Source organism: Mobula birostris, chromosome 6 (assembly GCF_030028105.1).
Source record: "Mobula birostris isolate sMobBir1 chromosome 6, sMobBir1.hap1, whole genome shotgun sequence".
NCBI lineage: Eukaryota > Metazoa > Chordata > Chondrichthyes > Myliobatiformes > Myliobatidae > Mobula > Mobula birostris.
In genome coordinates this window covers 68,084,909-68,110,616 of record NC_092375.1, presented here as the reverse complement: position 1 = coordinate 68,110,616, position 25,708 = coordinate 68,084,909, and the positions used below count along the sequence as shown (strand labels likewise).

The 25,708-nt window shown below is 41.9% G+C and overlaps 1 protein-coding gene across 1 annotated transcript in view; it reads left to right on the top strand.

The window, feature by feature from the left end:
* LOC140199082 (cilia- and flagella-associated protein 47-like) overlaps nucleotides 1–25,708 on the top strand; it is a 697,686-nt gene that overhangs the window by 229,844 nt on the left and 442,134 nt on the right. The window contains exons 33-36 of the mRNA XM_072260570.1: nucleotides 575–773; nucleotides 9,575–9,672; nucleotides 12,235–12,351; nucleotides 13,044–13,178. Coding sequence (XP_072116671.1) covers nucleotides 575–773; nucleotides 9,575–9,672; nucleotides 12,235–12,351; nucleotides 13,044–13,178 — 549 coding nt within the window. The remainder of the gene's footprint in view (nucleotides 1–574; nucleotides 774–9,574; nucleotides 9,673–12,234; nucleotides 12,352–13,043; nucleotides 13,179–25,708) is intronic.

The window sequence follows — 25,708 nt, the reverse complement described above, 5'->3', positions numbered from 1 at the left end:
GCAAAATTTAACATAGTGAATTTTCTAATGTTATAATAAAACAGATCAGCACATTAGCATCTTTTAATGGTTTGTTTGATTAAATGAATAACCTTTTGTACGTTTAGAACAGGCATTATGACTTTATTTAAAGGCAATAGCCTTTCTGCAAATTCTAGACAATATTATTTGCATATGACATTATTGAATAAGATTAGAGGTAATTAATTGAATTCAGTTGATAGACTAAGTGTCTACATCAGTTTCTCTGGAAACACCTAAATGCTTCATTATTTGAAATGTTGGAGCATTTTTCTTTAGATGTTTTGCTGAAGTTTGTGAAAAGAAATAGGTTAAAGTGGTTAGCAGCAGAAGAGACATCATTACATGAGGTTAATTGATACACATCAAACTATGGGTGGAGAGAAGAGAGTGGATGTTTCAAACTGGTACTTTGGGGCTATTACACTCATCAGATGTAAAAGAGTCAATTGTAAATTAACTGCTAGATGATTATGCTTTATTTTCTTTGATGCACACGTTTGCTGTAAAAAGGATTATATAGTTTTAACAAAGACGATTTATTGTTTCTTAGGTTTTTGTTCTTTCTCGGTTGACACTGAAGGATGTCAACAATATACTGGGCAGTCAAAGCAGCATGGAAAACTTACCAAGAATAAATGCTGATCCCCTTTCCAGCAATATATATTCCACTGGTGAGCGTGCCCTGTTGATATGGCTCAACTTTCACTATGAATCCATGAAAAGTACTGTGTGGAAATGCTGCAAGAAAGGTAACTGTTAAGTGATTCTTTTGCCTTTAGAATGTAAATTAAAATAATTGGAGGTAAAATTGGTTCATTACTGAAAATGAGCATTGTGAAATTAACGTATGCCATTGTTTCTGAAGCAAGCAGCACATCACCTTCATGCTGCCTGTCAATTGCCATGATTGAAGCATACACTCAATTCTGACTACACTGAATGGCTGCACACCATGTCAGGGCCTAATAACATGAAAAGCACCCTTTAACTTTTCTAAGTGCTGAGCAGCAATAATAGCTAACCTGCATGATTTATAGTCATTTTATACCCCTTAATGCTGCACTATAGCACCAGCAGCTGGGAGAAGTCATTACATAACACATTGTGACATGGATAGTGATATTAAGAACACAAAATATGAGTGGTTTAATAACAAGAGAAAAGCTACAGATACTGGAAATCTAAGCAACACACTCAAAATGCTGGAGGAACTTAGCAGGCCAGGCAGCATCTATGGAAAAGAGTACAGTCAACATTTTGGCCCAAGACCCTTCATCAGGGCTGGAGATAAAAAGATGAAGAGTAAGAAAGTGGGGGGAGGGGAGGAAGAAACACAAGTTGATAGGTGAACCTGGGAGAGGGGAGAGGTGAAGTAAAGAGCTGGGAAGTTGATTGGTGAAAGAAATACAGGGCTGGGGGAATCTGATAGAAGAGGACAGAAGGCTATGGGAGAAAGAAAAGTGGAAACAGCACCAGAGGGAGTTGATGGGCAGATAAGGAGATCAGATGAGAGAGGGAAATGGGAATGGGGAATGGGAATAGTGAAGGAGATGGGGGTATTACTGGAAGTTTGAGAAATCGATGTTCACACCATCAGGTTGGAGGCTACCGTAACGGAATATAAGGTGTTGCTCCTTCAACCTGAGTGTGGCCTCATTGCGACAGTAGAGGAGGTCATGGACTGACATGATGGAATGGGAATGGGAAGTGGAATTAAAATGAGTGGCCATTGGGGGATCCTGCTTTTTCTGGCAGACAGAGCATAGGTGCTCGGTGAAGCACTGATATATAGGGAGCCACAATGGAAACTCTGGATACAGTAGATGACCACAACAGACTCACAAGTGAAGTGTCACTTCACCTGGAAGGACTGTTTGGGGTCCTGAATCGTAGTGAGGGAGGAGGTGTAGGGGCAGGTGTAGCAACTTGTTCTGCTTACATGGATAAGTGCCAGGAGGGAGATAAGTGGAGAGGGACAAATGGGCAGAGTTGCTTAGGGAGCGATCCCTGTGGAAAGCAGAAAGTGGGAAGTCGTACTTGGTGATGGGATCCTGTTAGAGATGGTGGGTTACAGAGAATTATATGCTAGATGCTGAGACTTATGGGGTGGTAGATGAGGACAAGAGGAACCCAATCCCTGGTGGGGTGGTGGGAGGATGGGGTGAGGGCATACATGCATGGAATGGAAGAGATGCGGTTGAGGGCAGCATTGATGGTGGAGGAAGGGAAGCCCCTTTCTTTGAAGAAGGAGGACATCTCTGTCATTCTGGAATGAAAAGCCTCATCCTGTGAACAGATGCAGCGGAGATGGAGGAATTGAGAGAAGGGGATGGCATTTTTACAAGTAACGGGGTGGGAAGTGATATAGTCCAGGTAGCTGTGAGAGTCAGTGGGTTTATAACAGACATCAGTAGTTAAGCTGGCTCCAGAGGTAGAGACAGAGAGATCGACAAAAGGGAGGGAGGTGTCAGAAATGGATCAGGTAAATTTGAGGCACGGTGGAAGTTGGAGGGTAAGTTGATGAAGTTGACGAGCTCTGCATGGGTGCAGAAACAGCGAGTGCCCATGGCTACACCTTTTGTTTGAAGGAAATGGGAGGAGCCGAAGGAGAAACTACTGAGAGTGAGGACAAGTTCTGCCAGACGGAGGAGAGTGGTGTTGGAGGGGAACTAGTTGGGCCTGCTGTCCAGAAACAAATGGAGAGCTTTGAGGCCTTCCTGATGGTGTATTGGGACTGGACATCCATAGGAAAATAAGATGATTGGGGCTGGGGATTGAAATCATTGAAAAGATCAAGAACGTGCCAAGTGTCACTGATGTAGGTAGGAAGTTTATTGACGTATTTCATCCTTCATCAATGATATTCATGAAGGAAGGGGAAGGGCAAAGCGATGTGGTCAATCCACACAAGTTAAATGGATTAATATACACTGACTTTCTAGATGACAGTTGATAATCATGGTGGTAAATGCAGGTTCAAGCTCTAAAGATCCAAAAGCTGTACCTTGAGAAGTTCAGTGATCTCATACTTCTGTTCATAGTTAGTGAATATATCTGCATATGTCATAGTCTACTAAATGGACCATTAGCCTTCACACTTTCTCAATTCACCACACACTCATTAAACAATTAGGACTGATATTGTACATTCATAGACTCACCTATCTTTATTCATTCAATCCTATAGCTTATGCCTACTTTATACATTGAAACACATAGTATGACTCATGTTGCTCTCGACTCTCTTGAGCAGAGTGAATGGCACACAGTTAGAGCTGAAAACATTGAACCACTAAACAAAATTTTCTAACCTCTACAGAGGAAAGCATGCTGGCCATCATGGGACGTTCATTGCTGGGACTCACAAGCAGATTGATTTGATAGAAGATGGCATTACCTTATAGCTAATCCTCTTTCTCACATTGCATTTCACTCTAATCAACAATTTCTTGTAGTTTTGAAGATGCTGACTGTGAAAGTATACGTATCTTATTTTTACGCTACATGACTATCTCTCATCTGAACCCTATGTCATGCTGTCTTTCTTTTGAAGGAACTGTTACCTAGCCATGAATTGATGAGACAGTAACAGATTGAGGGGCAAGAAGGCTGTGATCACAAAAGTTCATTACATAGGCTCTGATTTTGGGGACTGTGACCAACACTTGATAGGGTTGGCCTACAGGAAGAGACTATTGGGTATACACACTGCTATGATTAATGCATTGGTATGCTTGCCAGAAAGCCTGAATGCAGTCTTAAAGAGCATTAAGGACTTCAGCATGAATTTGCTATACTGTTTTGAACCCTGTTACTTCTAACTTCGAAGATGAGTTCCACCCTATCAGCATTTTTTGTAGAATCAATCCTGATTCATGATATGAAGACTGATATCTGAGCTTTCAGTGAAATACACATAGAAACAACTTAAAATTTAAATCATGGCCAGACCTTTGCATAGCTTGCAGCTATGTGGCTCAGATCAGTTACTGGAAGCCTCGGTGACCAGGTTCAATTCTGACCTCTTGTGTGGAGTTTGCTCTTCTATTTGTGCCCATATGAGTTTCCTCTGGGTAATCCAGTTTCCTTGCATAGCCAAAAGATGTGCAGGTTAACTGATCATTGTAAATTGTCCCAAAGTGTACTGGAATTTGGGAGAATTGATGGGAATATGGTGATTTATTTAAGATGAGTGTAAGTGTGGTTGCTGATTAGTACAGACTAGGTAGGTTGAGTTCTCCTATGACTCTATGACTTAATAGCTGTATGGTTGATAGAACCAGTGTTCAACTTGTCTTGTAGAGTGTTTGAGCAGTCAAATAATCTCTGTCCACAGACTGGTAGAATCGAATTTCTGCCCACGAGTATAGTCATAACTCAGAGCTCAGAGCTACTGTCTTCTTTCTAACCCTGCTGCTCTGCTAGTGGCCTTGACATTGGCCACCTGGTTATCCCATTCTAGTGTAACCACAATAAAATGATGTAGTGCAAAGCTGGGCTTTCCAGATCCAGGCTGGTGATGGTCATGGCCAAAGGCATCTACACCTTGTTCACTAAAAGTCAGCATGAGTATATTTGGAAAGGGTAGATACAAAGGAAATGTATATATGTGATTAGTTCAAGTTTCTCTGTAATATGGCATTCTTTGATTTATATTTGTTTTGTATTTTTATTCTTCTGTACTATGAATTTATTGGTGAATTGCTCCTTGAACACTGGATGGATCTGATGGACCTGTTGAGAATATTCCTCCCAATTCCTTTTTGTCTTCTGACTCATTGTCTTCTGAAGTATGACCTCTAGTTATTCTTCCAGTCATGTCAGGCATTCTAAGAGGAATGTCTACTGTAGTAAATGAGAACAGCTGGTTTGTGCATAAGCCTTGAAGACAGGAGAAAGTATATGATCACTACTCCGAAGTTTCCTATAGTGTTCAGTAACTTTAAAGAAATCAAGAAAGCAAAGCTTTACACTGTTGCTATAATTAGTAGAAGCCTATCAGTAACCAATTTGATAGTTATTTAAAAAAGACACTGGCAGGAGGTTCCTCTGAAAACATATAATATCTGGAGGTATTTACTTCCAAAACTATCTGGACTGTGTTAACCAGCAACCTATATTAATTCATTTTATGATCTGCCTTGACAATAAACTTAAGTATAATAATGACTAGATGTGCGAAATTGTTCATTATCATTGCAAGTACAGGTTTCCCCTGCCATCCGAAGGTAGAGTGTTCCTATGAAACGGTTCGTAAGCCGAAATGTCGTAAAATGAAGAAGCAATTACCATTTATTTTTATGGGAAAATTTTGTGAGTGTTCGCAGACCCAAAAATAACCTACCAAATCATGCCAAATAACACATAAAACCTAAAATAACAGTAACACATAGTAAAAGCAGGAATGATATGATAAATACACAGCCTATATAAAGTAGAAATACTTTTCCACAGTCATTGCTGAACTGTTCTCCGTAGCAAAAATCTCACGCAAGCGCTGTGGGCAGAAAATCTCACGCAAGCGCTGTTGGCAAGAGCACAGCGCAAGCGCTCTCCAGTAACCTTTAAGCAATGAAGCTGCCAAATCATACCAAATAACACGTAAAAATACATAGCCGATATAAAGTAGAAATAATGTACGTACAGTGTAGTATCACTTGCAGGAATTGGGAAGACAGCACTGAGCACACTGATGATGGTGTGTTAGGCTGAGTCGTTGCAGGTTGGGTGGTGCAGTGGCCCCCACCCTCCGGGCCACCAACCAATACATTGCCGTGAAGCATGCAGGGATGCAGTGGTGGCCGGCAGGCACCCAGCACATCTTTAAGAAAAAAGCTGAAATAAACATGCTAATTAATTAGGTGCTGCCCGGCACGTAATTGTCGGCCCAGATCAGTGCCGACTGCCAATTGCATCGCCTCTGATCTGGGCCGACAATTACGTGTCGGTGGCACCTAATTAACTAGCATGTTTATTTTGGCTTTTTTCTTAAAGATGTGCTGTGTGCCTCCCGGCTACTGCTGTATTCTCCGCGAATCGGTACAGTATCTGTCCACGGACTGGGTGTTGGGGTGGTGGGACACTGGGGTGCCATCTCGTTGGCTATTTCCATTAGAGCAGGCAACTCATCTTCTCCTATGACTGCCCGCCTCGGTGTCGAAGGTCGAGGTTCGTTGTCTGCTGTGGCTGATGTGGAAGGCTTGCTTGACTGCTGAGCCTCGCGCATTTTTCTATCATACAGTTCTTTGTAAGGACTCAAACCATCTTGCAAATATCCCCTAAACCTACGTACCCTTTCAAAATTAAAGTCGTACTTTATCATTACTCATTCGGTTTCGATTGTTATCCTTTCCACTTGCAATTGCATCAGCTCTTCTTCTATCAGTTCTTGGTTGTGGGATGCCAAAACCTCTTCAACATCATCTTCGTCAACCTCCACAAGCCAAACTCATGTTGTCCTTGCTTCATTCACCACGATTGAAACGCTTAATTATGTCTAGTTTTAACGCCAAGTGTAACACCCTTACGAGCTCTTTCAGGCTTTTCCGACACCATAGAACTCATCTTGCAAATGGCTGCTCACAGGCATGTGTTTAAGCAATGCCGTTCTGAATCTGGGGAGAGTGGCTGCTTGGGGCGCGCGTTGCCTTTTATCGCGCGCTGATTTTTTTGCGTGCTGAAATTTTTTCGTAACAGTGTAAACACTTTCTGAAAGCAAAAACAGGGTACTAATGTAGGTCTTTTGTAACAGTGAGGTTTCGTAAAGCGAACGTTCGAAAAGCGGGGGACACCTGTAAAGCCATAAATTTGCATGTATAAATTGAGGCTACCCTGCATTATGGCTGTTCAGAAATTTGTTGCAACAGAATTGATAAGTTACTACCTAAAATATGAAATAGAGAACCAAATTTGCTCTCTTGGAATATATGTGGAAAAGAAATAAATAAATCATCACAGCATGTATTTTATTGAAATTCTTGTTTCTTGATGTGCAGACAGAACATCACATTACAGAAAATCATGATGCATCCCATTTTCTAGGAATGTAATCCACACTTCCCACCATAACAATGTAATTCTATAATGGTGCATTAATATGCAATACTAAACTGAACTTTGTTTCTTTTATCTACACATATAAATTAAACTTACTCAGTGAAAATTCAGTGTCTTGAAGTAGGCAGTACTTTTAAGATCAGGACTTAGAGGCCTTTGGTTTGATGATAGTGATGATTTTCCCTACTCATGCAATATGGCATTCTTTGATAAAAAATTTGTTTTTCTTAATGTTTATGTTGGGCTGTTGTTGTTTTCTATTTTTCCACTGTTAAATTGTTGACGAATAATCAAATGACTTGTCAATTAAAGTTTTACTCTGGAAGAACCAGCTGTGTTTAGACTATGTTTTAACAGAAGATATCCATAAAGAACCATAAGATGGATATCATAAAGAACATGTTACATAGTTGACTTTGCTGAATCTGACTGTATTTATTTCCTGGGTTAAAATCACTGGTTACCATTTAGCAAAACACATTTCCCAGGAATAAAACAAAATATGTCTGAAATAGTCAACAATGCACTAGCTTGAAATATTAACTCTATTTTTTCCTTCACCGATGTTAGTAGACGTGCCACGTCTTTCCAACACTTTTTGTTTTATTTCAGATAGGTAACATTTGTTGTTACCAATCCTAATGATTTCCAAGATTCACTCCTGTGCGTAGAGGAGAGCCGAATGAATGCCCCCCTACTGAGCACTTGGGCTTCACAAAGTATTTTCACTGAGCTAATGTGTAAAAGTGACTTTTTTAATGGGGAAGAATCATGTGGGTTTGTTCTTGTGGATCCACTTGTTACCTCCCTTATTTATCAGACTCCAATATCTGTAGTGCTTGTCTCCACGTCATTAATTTCTTACTCCACCCTTCTTTCGCCCTTTCTTCCCCGTCATCTGCACATCATTCCCTTCCTGACCTGGGTCCAACTATCACCTGCTAACTGTTGCCTCATCCCTCCCCTTCACCTCTTTACACTAGTAGTCTTCCCTCTACACGCAGTTCTGATTGAGAATCTCAACTTGAAATGTTGACTATCCTTTTGATCTATAGGTGCTGCCTAACCTTCTGAGTTCTTCCAGCATTTTGTTTTTGGAAAACATAAGCACTGACCCTGAGAAATACATATAATGTCTTTAAATTCTTTTCAATCTTTGTTGCTTGCCTCTTTCCATTTACCTCTTGAGATATCTCTCCCATCCACAGGAGGGTCGCTAAACCAGTCCTGCAGATTGATCTCACTACTGCTCCTCATCTGCACCACAGAAGTTTCATTTGGAGTAATGTAAAGGAGCAAAGCCGACTTTCTTCCACTTAACACACTGTCGTTTTGACCAAATTGCAGTCGCTGCTCTGCTCACTAATCCCCATTTCTTAGAGTCACTCAGCTCCTTTCAAGAGGTGCAGGTAGCTTTATGTGGTACAGGCCAACTTTAAATGATGTTGTAAGTTACAATATTGGGTGCCTTTTGCTAAGGTGCAAATTACCAATATGCTTGCCAACAGAACTGCTCTACAACAGTCATGATGCACAACCACTCCTTCCACCCCATCACCCTCAACACAGGTGCCCCCCCAGGGCTGTGTGCTGAGCCCAATGCAGTACAACCTGCTCACTCATGACTACCTAGCCAAGCATGAAAGCAATCCCATTGTCAAGTTCCCTGATGATATGACAGCTGTGGGGCTCATCACCAATGACGATGAGATGGTGCACAGAGAGGAAGTGGAAAAGCTTGATTTTGATACCCGACAAATAACCTCTTCCTTAATGTCAACAAGACAAAGGATACGGCTGTCGACTTCAGGAGAACTTAAATCATTCACCCCTCCTTTACAATGGCAACACAGCTGTGGAAACTGCAAGCAGTTTCAAACTCCTGGGAGTGAGCATCACATACAACCTCTCATGGTCCCAGAACACATCCTAATCATTAACACCTTAACTTTCTGAGAAGGCTGAAGAGAGCTAGACTTTGTACATCCACACTCACGTCATTCTACAGATATGCAGTAGAGAATATCCTAACGAGATGCATCACTGCTTGATATGGAAACTACACTGTGGTGGACAGGAAAACTGGCCAACGTAATCACCTGTACCAGCCTACCCACCAACAAGGATAGATATATATATATATATATATATATATACACACACACACATACACACAGAAAGGTGCCAGGAAAGGGCCAGTAACATCATGAGGGATCCCACCCACCCTACTGATAAACTGTTTGTCCTACTCCCAACAGGAAGGAGACTACTTAGCATCCATGCCAGAATCACCAGACTCATTTATTATTATTAATTATTATTATTATATCCTTGATCTTTCTTTTTTTGTGCTGCATCACATCTGGAGTAACAATTATTTTGTTCTCCTTTACACCTTTGTACAGGAGATGAATTTAAGCAATCTTGAATCTTGTACCTTTATTTTTTTTATTTTGACATGATTGGTTTATCTTTATTCTCTTCTTTTAAATAGGTGGTGTCCCACCAATACGCTGGATAATTAATTTTGATTTAGATTTGTTGGATGGTTTGGTGCTGGCAGCTGTCTTGGCTGCTTATTGTCCTGAAGTGGTAGGTGACTTTATAAAGTAACTCTGTTTAATTTTTTGATAATTCTTTAAAAACATTGATTTGTTTATTAGTCGATGAATTCTTTAAGTGGACAGTGAGTTTTAGTTGTTAATTTTGATGTTGTACACTTTACAGCAGTTCTTGATCAATCTCATGTGAAATTGAATGGTTTCCACAAAAGATGGATTCACATTTTTTATAGCCAACATAAAATGAAAAACAGATCAAACCAACAGTAAAACAACTCAGCCAATTAAATTGACTTTGTACCAAATCTCTAATGCTTTCTTCAGATTTTAAAGCAAACAAATTGATTTTAAAAACCAAAGTCCTTGTTTTTGTAGCAGAAGACTTTAATTTTAAATTTCTGATAAATTTTATTCTTGTTCAAGAGAAGAATGCATGTTAACTTGCGTTATCCAGTACCAAGTCAATTAGACTATTCAGCAAATCTCACACAGAGTCTTGTCAAAAGACAAGGCTTTGTGTGATTTAGCAACACAGCATGTTATGTAAAACACATAAAATCCAGATATAATGAAAGGGTGTAGTTATTTGAAATGGATTGAATGCTTGGTATTTTGCCATTTGCTACGTCATATATTTTTTCTCACAAAGATGAGCCCACCATCCCTTGAGATCTCTGGCCCTTTTGGTGTTTGCCATATGGCTAGTGCAGGCCTGTGATTCACTTGTGTATCTGGGAAAAGTTTCTGTGAAAATTTCCTGTGGCAGGCACAATTACAGCTACCTTGAGGATATTGTACATGCACACGTAGTAATTCTTGCAGATGGATCATTTAATAGAACATAAAATAGTACAGCACAGTACAGGCCCTTCAGCCCACAATGTTGTGCCCACCCTCAAACCCTGCCTCCCATATAAGCCCCCACCTTAGATTCCTCCATATACCTGTCTAGTAGTCTCTTAAACTTCACTAGTGTATCTGCCTCCACCACTGACTCAGGCAGTGCATTCCACGCACCAACCACTCTCTGAGTAAAAAACCTTCCTCTAATATCCCCCTTGAACTTCCCACCCCTTACCTTAAAGCCATGTCCTCTTGTATTGAGCAGTGGTGCCCTGGGGAAGAGGTGCTGGCTATCCACTCTATCTATTCCTCTTATTATCTTGTACACCTCTATCATGTCTCCTCTCATCCTCCTTCTCTCCAAAGAGTATAGATACTTCAGCTAATGTGTTGGTATCTCTTTAATCAGAAGCCATTTATGAGTTAATGCAAAACAGAACTGCCTTTTTTTTTTCTCCGTAACTTCCGCCACCTCCAACGGGATCCCACCACTAAGCACATCTTTCCCTCCCCCCCCCCCTGCATTCCGCAGGGATCGCTCCCTACACAACTCCCTTGTCCATTCGTCCCCCCCATCCCTCCCCACTGATCTCCCTCCTGGCACTTATCCGTGTAAGCGGAACAAGTGCTACACATGCCCTTACACTTCCTCCCTTACCACCATTCCAGGTGAGGCAACGCTTCACCTGTGAGTCGACTGGGGTGATATACTGCGTCCGGTGCTCCCGATGTGGCCTTTTATATATTGGCGAGACCCGACGCAGACTGGGAGACCGCTTTGCTGAACATCTACGCTCTGTCTGCCAGAGAAAGCAGGATCTCCCAGTGGCCACACATTTTAATTCCACATCCCATTCCCATTCTGACATGTCTATCCACGGCCTCCTCTACTGTAAAGATGAAGCCACACTCAGGTTGGAGGAACAACACCTTATATTCCGTCTGGGTAGCCTCCAACCTGATGGCATGAACATCGACTTCTCTAACTTCCGCTAGGCCCTACCTCCCCCTCGTACCCCATCTGTTACTTATTTTTATGCACACATTCTTTCTCTCACTCTCCTTTTTCTCCATCTGTCCCTCTGAATATACCTCTTGCCCATCCTCTGGGTCCCCCCCCCCTTGTCTTTCTTCCCAGACCTCCTGTCCCATGATCCTCTCGTATCCCCTTTGCCAATCACCTGTCCAGCTCTTGGCTCCATCCCTCCCCCTCCTGTCTTCTCCTATCATTTTGGATCTCCCCCTCTCCCTCCAACTTTCAAATCCCTTACTCACTCTTCCTTCAGTTAGTTCTGACGAAGGGTCACGGCCTGAAACGTCAACTGCACCTCTTCCTAGAGATGCTGCCTGGCCTGCTGCGTTCACCAGCAACTTTGATGTGTGTTGCTTGGATTTCCAGCATCTGCAGAATTCCTGTTGTTTGCCTTTTTTAATATTTTTAATCAGTGGTTTTGTCCTTTTGAGAGCCATATCCTCATATAATTTTGTTGGTTACTTGCTTGAGGAATGTTTCAAACTCACATCCAGGCAACATCCTGGTAGATCTCCTCTGCACCGTCACGAAAGCTTCCACATTCATCCTATAATGAGGAGACCAGAAATGAACAAAATACTCTTAAGTGTTGATAAACTTGTATTCCATCTGCTTAACAATTTCTATTTTACAAGAAATATTAAACTTTGTTATCCAGAATCACTTCACAGATATATTCAGTTATGTAGTGATGCAACAAATCTCTCTTCTTTACAGATTCTGACTCATCTGATGTATATGTACACATATCCAGCTAGTCCTGAGCAATGCCTCCATAATAGCCTGGTACTCCTCAATGCATTTAATGCTGTTGGCCTTGATTTTGACATACAGGTAAACTGAATAATTATTTTTATAGAAACACAATTTGACCAGAATACAGAACTGTTAAATCAATAGCTTCTTGCACAGAGTAATGATAAAAAAAATTAGTCATAGTTAAGATATCAATAAAATTCAAAATGCATCATTATTGTTTTTACTTTGGTAAACAGTATTTCCTTTATGTAACATGTAGGATCTTCATAGCTATGCCTTTTAAATATAAGAACATTTTTTTCCAGGATTTTTTTCCTTGCAGCTTGCTTGTCACTTGGACGACCATATTTGTTCTATCAATTCGGCTCTACCCTATTCTTCCTTAGTACGTTTACTCTCGTAATTGTTTTTTTATTTCTTATGGAAAAGGTATTATGGATTCCCTTTCTGTTATTGTTTCATGTTTTCTGTGCTGATAACCTCTTTGTAAATACTTTTATTGATGATTTTTGGTCATAACATTTATTTATTTCACCTTTTTGGCATTGTACTCTTCTCTACCTTGATTCCTTTACCAAATGTCTTTTTAAATCTTGCTAGTTTGATGAAATTAACCTGAACTTTCCAATTGCTGTATTTTTGAAGATGTTTTAGTGCAATTGACGTTCATAAATTCGTAATCAATTAAATACCTATCACTAGCTCTTAATATATTAATTGTAATTTTTTGGTTAAAATGTAATGTTCTTTTTATCTTAATTAAAAAGGCCACAGATATTTCAGATCCAAATCCTATCATGATGCTTATGCTGTGTGCTTACTTATATGAACGGCTTCCCAGCTACCTACCCAAGATGACTGTTAAGTTTGTTGGTGAACTGCATGCTACTATTGTTAAAAAAGTAAGCAAAATTAACTGTCCTTTCAAAATCATTGCTTATTATGGATATTTTTAATGATTATTTTAAGACAATAATTCTTTTCTTTACTGTTTATTGTAGGGATTGAAATTCATAAGCTCTAAATAATATTGCAAAATCAAAACTTTCAACAGAGTAATTAATAAAGTGATAAAGCAATAAAGAATGGGAACATGCCTTCAGACTAATTTGTCCATGCTGAACAAGACGCCATATAAGCTAGTCCCATTTGGCTGTGTTTGGCGCATATTCTTCTGAACCCTTCCTATCTACTTACAAAAACGAATTCAAGATATTCAGTTCAATTTTCTATTTCCAGAATATGGTTTGTAGTCTCTTTCCCTGTATTGTTACTAATTCGATTGCAAATTTCGTGAATATCAGGACCAACAGGAGTGTATGAGAAGGGGTTTGGAATGTTCACAGTTTGTCATATTGTTTGAAGTGAATATCATATAAAAAGTAGTTCAGGATTAATATTGCTTGAAACAGTTTCATTGTTATTTTACATTTTTCAGACTATTTAGTGTATCAACTATTTTCTGGAATTTGAGATAATTAGCCCATAAGATAAAGCAGCAGAATTGGGCTTTTTCCGCCATCGAGCCTGCTCTGCCATTCCATTATGGCTGATTTATCAAATCAACTCCATTCTCCTGCCTTCTCCTTGTAACTTTTGATGCTCTTATTAATTAGGAACCTCTGATTTAAATATACCCAATGATTTAGCCTCTATAGGTGTCTGTGGCAATGAATTCCACAGATTCACTATACTCTGGCTAAAGAAATTCCTCAACTCTGTTATATAACTAGTAGATATAAATCCATTAAACTGATACAACTTCAATATGACTATGCAGTTTCTCTATCCAAATCTTGCTATACTGAGACTATCCTGAAGAGAATGAATGATATTTCAGAATGTGTGTGTAACAATTCACTGCATTGAACTAAGGTGTGAGCATGAAGCATAAAACTCTACAGAATGAAAAAAAATTGGTATGAAGCATTGATAGGAGGGACATATTGATGAAATGAGAGAATAAGAGTGACAAAAGTAAGTTAGAAAGATCAACACAGAGGGAAAATAAAACAGTGTAGGGAGGCAGGAGCAAAGAATCAAGTTGGTAGAAAGGAGGGAGTGAGAAATAAGTATAAAATTATCAGGTACAAAACATTACAGTTGCTGACAAAATGAAATGTAAGTGAACATTGGATACAGACAGCATTTATGTGGGTAAAGAAAAAATGTCACATTTCCAGAACCTGGCCTTTCATTAGAACTGGCCAATTCCAATTCAAACAAAAGAGACTGTTTATCTGAAATCTTATCTGCAATTAAAGCATGCTTTCTTTCCAGATTTTCCAAGTTCTAGTGAAAGATTATTGACCAAAAATGTTTCTTACTGCAAAGATATTATCTGACTAGCTACAGACTTCCAGCATCTTTTGGTTCACATAGAAACGGAAACCTATAGCACATTACTGGCCCTTCGGCCAACAATGTTTTGCTGACCATGTAACAATCATAAGATATCACAATCACAAGACAAAGGAGAAGTAGGCCAGTCAGCCCATCGAGTCTGCTCCACAGCTCCCCCATGAGCTAAACTATTCACCCATCTAGTTCCAATTTCTGGCTTTTTCCCCATATCCCTTGATACCCTGACTAATTAGATACCTGTCAATCTCCTCCTTTATCGGGCCTCCACAGCTGTATGTGGCAACGAATTCCACAAATCCACGCCCCTCTGGCTAAAAAAAATTCTCCTCATCTGTTTTAGCTGGGTACCCTGTAATTCTAAGACTATGGCCTCTTGTCCTGGACTCACCCACCAAGGGAAACAACCTTTCCACATCTACCCTGTCCAACCCTTTCAACATTCGAAACGTTTCTATGAGATCCCCTCTCATTCTTCTATGCTCTAATGAATACAATCCAAGAGCCGACAAACGCTCCTCATATGTTAGCCCCTGCATTCCAGGAATCATCCTCGTAAATTTTCTCTGAACCCTTTCCAACATCAGAACATCCTTTCTAAGATAGGGGGCCCAAAACTGCCCACAGTATTCCAAATGAGGTCTCACTAATGCCCCATAGAGCCTCATCAACACCTCCTTACTCTTATACACTATTCCTCTTGAAATGAATGCCAACATAGCATTCGCTTTCCTTACTGTTGATCCAACTTGGTGGTTAACCTTTAGGGTATCCTGCACGAGGACCCCCAGGTCCCTTTTCACTTCCGATTTTTGAATTTTCTCCCCATCTAAATAATAATCTGCCCGATTATTTCTTCTTCCGAAATGTACAACTGTACATTTGTCAACGTTGTATCTCATCTGCCATTTCTTTGCCCACTCTCCTAAACTAACTAAGTCTCTCTGCAACCTTTCCGTTTCTTCAACAATTCCTGCTCCTCCACCTATCTTGGTGTCATCCGCAAACTTAGCCACAAAACCATTTAATCCATAATCCAAATCATCGATATACATCATAAAAAAAAGCGACCCCAACACCGACCCCTGCGGAACACCACTAGTAACCGGCAACCAATCAGAATGGGATCCCTTTATTCCCATCCTTTGCTTTCTGCCTATCAGCCAATGCTCCACCCATTTCAATATCTTTCCTGTAATTCCATGGGCTCTCATCTTGTTAAGCAGCCTCATAAGCGGCACCTTATTGAAGGCCTTTTGAAAATCCAAATACACAACATCCACAGCCTCTCCCTTGTCAATCTTATTCGAGATTACCTCAAAAAACTCCAGTAGGTTGGTGAGGCAGGATCTTCCCTTCATGAAACCATGCTGGCTTCGGCCTATCTTGTCATGCACCTCGAGGTATTTCATAACCTCGTGCTTGAGGATTGACTCCAATATCTTTCCAACTACCGATGTCAGACTAATAGGTCTGTAATTTTCTTTTTGCTGCCTCCTTCCTTTCTTAAATAGCAGAACTACATTTGTGACCTTCCAGTCCTCCAGAACCATGCCAGAGTCTATTGATTCCTGGAAGATAATTTCCAATGCTTCCACAATCTCCAAAGCCACCTCCTTCAGACCCCTTGGGTGCACCTCATCCGGACCGGGAGACTTATCTATTCTTGGTCCACTTAGCTTCCCAAGCACCTTCTCTCTAGTAATCTTGACTGTACCTAATTCTATTCCCTGATACCTCTGGCTATCAGGTATATTGCTCATGTCTTCCACTGTGAAGACTGATGCAAAATACTCATTCAGTTCCTCCGCCATCCCTTTGTTATCCATTATAATTTCTCCAGCATCATTTTCAATCGGTCCCGTATCTACCCTCGTCACTCTTTTACTCTTCATATATTTAAAAAAAACTCAGCATCCTTTTTTATGTTAATCGTCAACTTCCTTTCATAATTCATCTTTTCTTTCCTAATGACTTTCTTAGTTTCCTTCTGTAAGTTTTTAAAAGTCTTCCAGTCCTCATTTTTCCCACTAATTTTTGCTTCCTTGTACGCCGATTCTTTTGCTTTTATTTTTGCCTTAACCTCTCTCGTTAGCCACATATGTGCCATTTTTCCATTCATGATTTTCGTTTTTCTTGGAATATATTTTTCCTGCATTTCATCCAATTCTGCTCTGCCGTCCCTCCATTTAGCTTACTTTTTCAATCGACTTGGGCCAGTTCCTCTCTCATACCACTGTAATTTCCCCTGTTCCACTGAAATATCGATACACCTGATACCAGCTTCTCCTTTTCAAATTTGAAACTGAACTCAATCATATTATGATCACTACTTTCAAGGGGTTCCTTTACCTCCAGCTCCCCAATCGCCTAAGGTTCGTTACACGGCACCCAATCCAAAACTGCCGGTCCCCTGGTGGGCTTCTGGACAAGCTGCTCCAAAAAGCCATCCTGTAGGCATTCCACAAACTCCCTCTCCTGAGATCCTTTACCTTCCTGATTTTCCCAATCCACTTTCATATTAAAATCCCCCATAATTATCTTGACATTTTCCTTCTGACATGCTTTTTCTATTTCCAGCTGTAACTTGTAGTCCACATCCCGGCTGCTGTTTGGAGGCCTGTATATAACTGCTAATAGTGTCTTTTTACCCTTGCCATTTCTTAATTCTACCCATAAGGATTCTACCTCTTCTGATCCTATGTCCCTTCTTTCTATTGATTTGATATCGTTACTTACCATCAGGGCCACGCCACCCACTTTATCTACCTTCCTATCTTTCCTATACACTGTGTATCCTTGGATATTCAGCTCCCGATCACATCCATCATTTAGCCATGAATCGGTGATGGCCACAATGTCATATCTTTTAACCTGCAGCTGTGCAGCAAGGTCATCCACTTTATTTCTAATGCTACATGCAGTTAAGTACAGTATATTTAGATCAGTATCTGTTGCTGATTTTGCTATATTTCTATTTTGCAGCAAATTATCCTATATATTCTCCGGCCTGTCCTTCTTGCCATCTTTGCTGCACAGTATTTTTGACTTAGTTCTATTTCCCTCTTCCTTGACCATAACACCTTGGTTTCTTTCCCCTTGCCAACTTAGTTTAAACCCTCCCTAACAGCTATATTAAACAATCCCGCCAGGATATTACGACCTTTTGAGTTCAGGTGTAATCCATCTTTTTTGTATAAGTCATACCTTCCCTAAAATAGATCCCAATGATTCAAGAGTTTGAAGCCCTGCCCCCTGCACCAGTTACTTAGCCACACATTCATCTGCTTAATTCTGCTATTCTTACCATTATTAGTGCGCAGCTCAGGCAGCAATCCTGATATTATTACTCTGGAGGTCCGGCTTTTCAATTTTCTTCCTAGCTCCCAGTAATCTTTCTTCAGGACCTCCTCTCTTTTTCTGTCTATGTCATTGGTACCAACATGTACCAAGACTTCCGGCTGCTCTGCCTCTCTCCTCAGAATACTCGGACTCAATCTGAGACATCCTGTACCTGGGCACCAGGGAGGCAACACACCATCTGGGTATCCTCGTCCAGCTCGCAGAATCTCTTGTCCGTCCCCCTTACGATGGAATCCCCTATAACTACCGCATTTCTTCTTGCTCTCTTGATTTCGGCACTGGGCAGGATGCCAGAGTCTCGTTCACTGTGGTCCTCCTCTGTCAGGTCTGCCTCTTCAGCAGTATCCAAAACAATATATCGATTTCTGAGGGGGACTGTCACAGGGGTGCTATCCACTACCTCTCTATAGGTAGTATCTATCACCTCCTTACTTTCCCTAATTAGCCGTAGGTCATCAATTTCCATCTCCAGCTCCTTAACACGGTCCTTCAGGAGCCTCATCTCAGTGCACCTGGTGCAGATGTAATCCTTGGGGAGGCTGGGAGTCTCCCAGGGTCCCCACATCTGGCACTTCAAGCCCAACACTAATCCTAGATGCATACCTCTGGTGCTACTGTTTGTACTAAATACCAAAAAACTGTAACTTACTCCGTTACTATGAGACTCAAAGGGCGCAGGAAGCCTCTTCCCGTCTCCGCCGAAGCCCATTGAGCCAAAGCCCTCTCACTCTGCACCCTCTCACTCCGCAGCCCGCTCCGACGCTGCCCGCTAGATATGGTGGTTTACTTTTTAAACTCTTCGCGCTCAACTGGTTGACGCCACGCGCCTGCGCAGTCTGGCCTCTCTCCTACTCCGAGAAATAAAATGTCTTCTCGCTGGAAGTCCTTAGCCTCTTACCGCTGTCTTCTTGATCCGAAGAGAAAAAGTCTGCGACTTTCTTCCTCTTTTTAAACTGTTCGCACTCAACCTACTCTAGAACCTACTGTAACCTACTCTAGAAACTACCTATAATTTCCCCATCGCATAGCCCTCTATTTTTCTAAGCTCCATGTACCTATCTAAGAGTCTCTTAAAAGACCCCATTGTATCCACCTCTACCACCATCGCTGGCCGTGCATTCCATGCACCCACCACTCGCTGTGTGGAAAACTTACCTCTGACATCCCTATGTACCCACTTTCAAGCATCTTAAAACTATGGCCCCTGGTGTTAGCCATTTCAGCCCTGGGAAGAAGCCTCTGGCTGTCCACATGATCAATGCCTCTCATCCTCTTATACACCTCTATCATGTCACTTCTCATCCTCCATCGCTCCAAGGAGAAAAGGCGAAGTTCACCCAACCTGTTCTCATAAGACACGCTCCCCAATCCAGGCAACATCCTTGTAAGACTCCTCTGCATTCTCTATAGTATCCACGTCCTTCCTGTAATGAGGTGACTAGAACTGAACTCAATACTCCAAGTGGGGTCTAACTAAGGTCTTATATAGAATATAGAATAGTACAGCACAGTACAGGTCCTTTGGCCCACAATGTTGTGCCGACCCTCAAACCCTGCCTCCCATATAAGCCCCCACCTTAGATTCCTCCATATACCTGTCTAGTAGTCTCTTAAACTTCACTAGTGTATCTGCCTCCACCACTGACTCAGGCAGTGCATTCCACGCACCAACCACTCTGAGTAAAAAACTTTCCTCTAATATCCCCCTTGAACTTCCCACCCCTTACCTTAAAACCATGTCCTCTTGTATTGAGCAGTGGTGCCCTGGGGAAGAGGTGCTGGCTATCCACTCTATCTATTCCTCTTATTATCTTGTACACCTCTATCATGTCTCCTCTCATCCTCCTTCTCTCCAAAGAGTAAAGTCCTAGCTCCCTTAATCTCTGATCATAATGCATGCTTTCTAAACCAGGCAGCCTCCTGGTAAATCTCCTCTGTACCCTTTCCAATGCTTCCACATCCTTCCTATAGTGAGGTGACCAGAACTGGACACAATACTCCAAGTGTGGCCTAACCAGAGTTTTATAGAGCTGCATCATTACATCGTGACTCTTAAACTCTATCCCTCGACTTATGAAAGCTAACACCCTATAAGCTTTCTTAACTACCCTATCCACCTGTGAGGCAACTTTCAGGGATCTGTGGACATGTACCCCGAGATCCCTCTGCTCCTCCACACTACCAAGTATCCTGCCATTTACTTTGTACTCTGCCTTGGAGTTTGTCCTTCCAAAGTGTACCACCTCACACTTCTCCGGGTTGAATTCCATCTGCCACTTCTCAGCCCACTTCTGCATCCTATCAATGTCTCTCTGCAATCTTTGACAATCCCCTACACTATCTACAACACCACCAACCTTTGTGTCGTCTGCAAACTTGCCAACCCACCCTTCTACCCTCACATCCAGGTCGTTAATAAAAATCACGAAAAGTAGACGTCCCAGAACAGATCCTTGTGGGACACCAGTAGTCACAATCCTCCAATCTGAATATACTCCCTCCACCACCACCCTCTGCCTTCTGCAGGCAAGCCAATTCTGAATTCACCTGGCCAAACTTCCCTGGATCCCATGCCTTTTAACTTTCTGAATAAGCCTACCGTGTGGAACCTTGTCAAATGCCTTACTAAAATCCATATAGATCACATCCACTGCACTACCCTCATCTATATGCCTGGTCACCTCCTCAAAGAACTCTATCAGGCTTGTTAGACACGATCTGCCCTTCACAAAGCCATGCTGACTGTCCCTTATCAGACCATGATTCTCTAAATACCTATAGATCCTATCTCTTAAGAATCTTTTCCAACAGCTTTCCCACCACAAACGTAAGGCTCACTGGTCTATAATTACCCGGACTATCCCTACTACCTTTTTTGAACAAGGGAACAACATTTGCCTCCCTCCAATCCTCCAGTACCATTCCCGTGGACAACGAGGACATAAAGATCCTAGCCAGAGGCTCAGCAATCTCTTCTCTCGCCTCGTGGAGCAGCCTGGGGAATATTCCGTCAGGCCCCAGGGACTTATCTGTCCTAATGTATTTTAACAACTCCAACACCTCCTCTCCTTTAATATCAGCATGCTCCAGAACATCAACCGCACTCATATTGTCCTCACCATCATCAAGTTCCCTCTCATTGGTGAATACCGAAGAGAAGTATTCATTGAGGACCTCGCTCACTTCTACAGCCTCCAGGCACATCTTCCCACCTTTATCTTTAATCGGTCCTACCTTCACTCCTGTCATCCTTTTTTTCTTCACATAATTGAAGAATGCCTTGGAGTTTTCCTTTACCCTACTCGCCAAGGCCTTCTCATGCCCCCTTCTTGCTCTTCTCAGCCCCTTCTTAAGCTCCTTTCTTGCTTCCCTATATTCCTCAATAGACCCAGCTGATCCTTGCTTCCTAAACCTCATGTATGCTGCCTTCTTCCTCCTGACTAGATTTTCCACCTCACTTGTCACCCATGGTTCCTTCACCCTACCATTCTTTATCTTCCTTACCGGGACAAATTTATCCCTTACATCCCGCAAGAGATCTCTAAACATCGACCACATGTCCATAGTACATTTCCCTGCAAAAACATCAATCCAATTCACACATGCAAGTTCTAGCCTTATAGCCTCATAATTTGCCTTTCCCCAATTAAAAATTTTCTTGTCCTCTTTGATTCTATCCTTTTCCATGATAATGCTGAAGGCCAGGGAGCGGTGGTCACTGTCCCCCAGATGCTCACCCACTGAGAGATCTGTGACCTGACCCGGTTCATTACCTAGTACTAGATCTAGTATGGCATTCCCCCTGGTCGGCCTGTCCACATACTGTGACAGGAATCCATCCTCGACACACTTAACAAATTCTGCCCCATCTAAACCCTTGGAACTAATCAGGTGCCAATCAATATTAGGGAAGTTAAAGCCACCCATGATAACAACCCTGTTATTTTTGCACCTTTCCAAAATCTGCCTCCCAATCTGCTCCTCTGTATCTCTGCTGCTACCAGGGGGGCTATAGAATACCCCCAGGAGAGTAACTGCTCCCTTCCTGTTCCTGACTTCCACCCATATTGACTCAAAAGAGGATCCTGCTACATTATCCACCCTTTCTGTAGCTGTAATAGTATCCCTGACCAGTAATGCCACCCCTCCTCCCCTTTTTCCACCCTCTCTATCCCTTTTAAAGCACTGAAATCCAGGAATATTGAGAATCCATTCCTGCCCTGGTGCCAGCCAAGTCTCTGTAATAGCCACTACTTCATAATTCCATGTATGTATCCAAGCTCTCAGTTCATCACCTTTGTTCCTGATGCTTCTTGCATTGAGGTACACACATTTCCGCCCTTCTACCTTACTGTCTTTACACCATTTATTCTGCTTCTCTTTCCTCAAAGCCTCTCTGTATGTTAGATCTGGCTTTACTCCATGTACTTCTTTCACTGCTCTATCGCTCTGGGTCCCATCCTCCTCGCAAATTAGTTTAAACCCTCCCGAATCATGCTAGCAAACGTACCTGCAAGAATATTGCTCCCCTTCGAGTTCAGGTGCAACCCATCCAATCTGTACAGGCCCCACCTTCCCCAGAAGAGATCCCGATGATCTAAAAATCTAAAACCCTGCTCCCTGCACCAACTCCTCAGCCACACATTCAACTGCCATCTCCTTCAATTCTTACCATCTCTGTCATGTAGCACTGGCAGCAATCCTGAGAACGTCACCCTTGAGGTCCTGTTCTTCAACCTTCTGCCTAATTCCCGAAACTCACACTTCAGGACCTCATCCCTCTTCCTGCCTATGTCATTGGTCCCAACATGTATCACGACTTCTGGTTGCTTTCCCTCTCGTACCAGGATGTCGTGCACCCGGTCAGAGACATCCCGGACCCTGGCACCCGGGAGGCGACAAGCCATGCGGGTGTCCTTCTCACGTACACAAAATCTGTCTGCTCCGCTGACTATAGAGTCTCCAATGACGACAGCTCTCCTCTTCTCCGTCCCACCCTTCTGCACCACAGGGTCAGACTCAGTGCCGGAGGCCCTGCCACCGTGGCTCACACCTGGTCGGTCGTCCCCACTGACAGTAGCCAGGACGGTAAACTTATTATTCAGGGGAATGGCTATAGGGGTGCTCTGCACTACCTGTCTGCTCACCTTCGCTTTCCCCCCTCTGACTGTCACCCAACGACCTGCTTCCGACAGCCTAGGTGTGACTACCTCCCTGTAGCTCTCATCTATGACTGCCTCACTCTCCCTTATGAGTTGAAGGTCATCCAGCTGCTGCTCCAGATTCCTTACACGGTCTTCCAGATCGCCCAGCCGTATGCACTTCTGGCAGATGTGACTCTGCGGGAGAGGGGCGTTCCCCCAAGACTGCCACATCTCACATGAGAGGCACATCACCGTCTCAGGGGACATTGTAAAAACTAACTGCGAGCTAGCTTGTCCTCTGCCTCTTCTCGTCGAAGCCTCTCGAGTCAAAGCCTCAAAGCTCCACTCCTTCACTGGCCCACTCACGCTCTGGCCACTTCACTTGAGCTATCCCTCTATTTATCTGTTTGAGCTTTTCAAAATGTTTGGTTCAAAATGTTTATAGCTTTAACGTTACCTCACAGCTCTTGAACTCAAATCCCATGATTGATGAAGGCCAACACACCACATTCCTTCTTAACAACATTGTCAACTTGCACAGCAGCTTTGAGTATCCTATGGAGACGGGTCCCAAGATCTTGCTGATCCTCTACACTGCTATGAGCCTTACCATTAATATTATATTCTGTCTTCAAATTTGATATACTGAGAGTGTTACATATCCTATTTGCCTATTGATATTTTACGCTTTGATTTTAAAACCTTGTCACTACAAAACAATTGCACAAATGATTGTGTAATGATGTGATTTTGAGAGCTGAGTGATAGAAAAATCAATGATTTTGCTTGTAAAACATGAAAATGGAGGCCATTATATTAGAATAGTTTTGTTTGCCAAATTAGATCAATATCAGTATGCATGCATCAGAAATGAGGCACACATTTCAGTAATGATAGCTATCAGAAAGAATCTCAAGATATCCTCTTGATAATTAATGGCATTAGCTTTACACCTTCATCATTATGAAGCTAAGACTCAGCATTGACTGAAAGCTTAAATGATACAGTCATACAAGATAGAAGTGTGAAGGAGAATTCTCCATTGGCCTGAGGTATCACCAATTAGCAAGAAGCTCAAGGTAACATAGGATAAATCAAATTATTTGATTGGAACCCTATGCATTACTTAAATTCTCTCCACCCATAGCACATTATAGCTGCTGTATCCAGCAAAAATTCTGTGCAATAACATGTCAAAGATTTTTTTGCTGAAGACTTTTTGACAATACTTTCCAAACCTTGACCTCTCCTAACTAAAACAATTGCAACAAGGGCATGAGTATGCTGCCTTCTGTAAATTCTTATCATCTGCATATCATCCTGAGCTTAGAAACATACTTGATGGCCTTTACTGTCATGAGAATCAATATCTATTTTGGAATAATAATACATTGGGAGTACCTCTGTCACAAAAGATTTTGTGGTTTAAGGAGGCTACTTACCACCTTCTTGAAGGTATTAGGAATGGGACAAATATGAGCAATTAAAAAAAGTCTTGGTCAACTTAATTGTTTCCTTTCAGCAGTTATAAACAAACTTGTTTGCCTTGCAATTTCAATAATACATGGTGTTTGGTTGTCAAGGTGGCTGATGGAAATTTAGAATTCAATTTCCATTGTTTACCTTATTGGGAAGGGCATGGATGTGTGTAGCACTCATCTACAATAGAAATATGCTACGTAGACAAATCAATGCTGTTCTTGGCGCAAAACTAATTTGATGCTTTTCTGAAAGCTTGCACCTCAAAAATGTAGCAAATGTTATTTAGCTTATTGGAATGATCTTTGATTTATTCGACTCAGAGTCAAAGAACACTATAGCACAGAAACAGGCCCTTTGGCTAATTTAGTCCATGCTGAACTATTAACCTGCTTAGTCTCATCAACCTGCACCCAGACCATAGTCTCCATTCCCCTTCCATCCACGTACCTATCCAAACTTCTTTTAAAATGTTGAGATCGAACCAGCATCCACCACTTCAGCTGGCAGCTCATTCCACACTGTCATGACCCTCGAGTGAGGTTCCCCTCATGTTCTCCATAAACATTTCACCTTTCATCCTTAACCCAAGACCTCCAGCTCTAATCTAACCAAACCTCAGTGGAAAAAGCCTGCTTGCATTTACTTTATCTATATGTGATGGGAGACCTAGGCAAGGATGGTTGGACCCAAGTGCTGGAGTATCCGAGGCTGGAATGGAGACACGATATGAAACTGAAACAAAAACAAGAACAGAATACTAAACTAAACACTAGATGATAATCCAAGTAGAGCTGACAATTGAGTACTGAACCTCAGTTCAGGTGCTCCTTAAATATTGAAAGCCTGGTGCCAAAACATAGCTGCAAATTAGCAGGATGGTTCTGAAATCTTAAAGGGACTGCGCCAGCTCTTCGTATTCCAGAGATTTAGAGCGTCTAAACCCCAAAAGCTGGTGTGGTTGGGTGTATTATCATAACAGACCCCTCCCCCTCTTCTGATGGCCGTGGTTGCTTGGAGAGACGGTGAAGGTAGTCATAGATGAGAGCTGGATCCAAGTTGTCCCTTCCGGGAACCTAGCACCA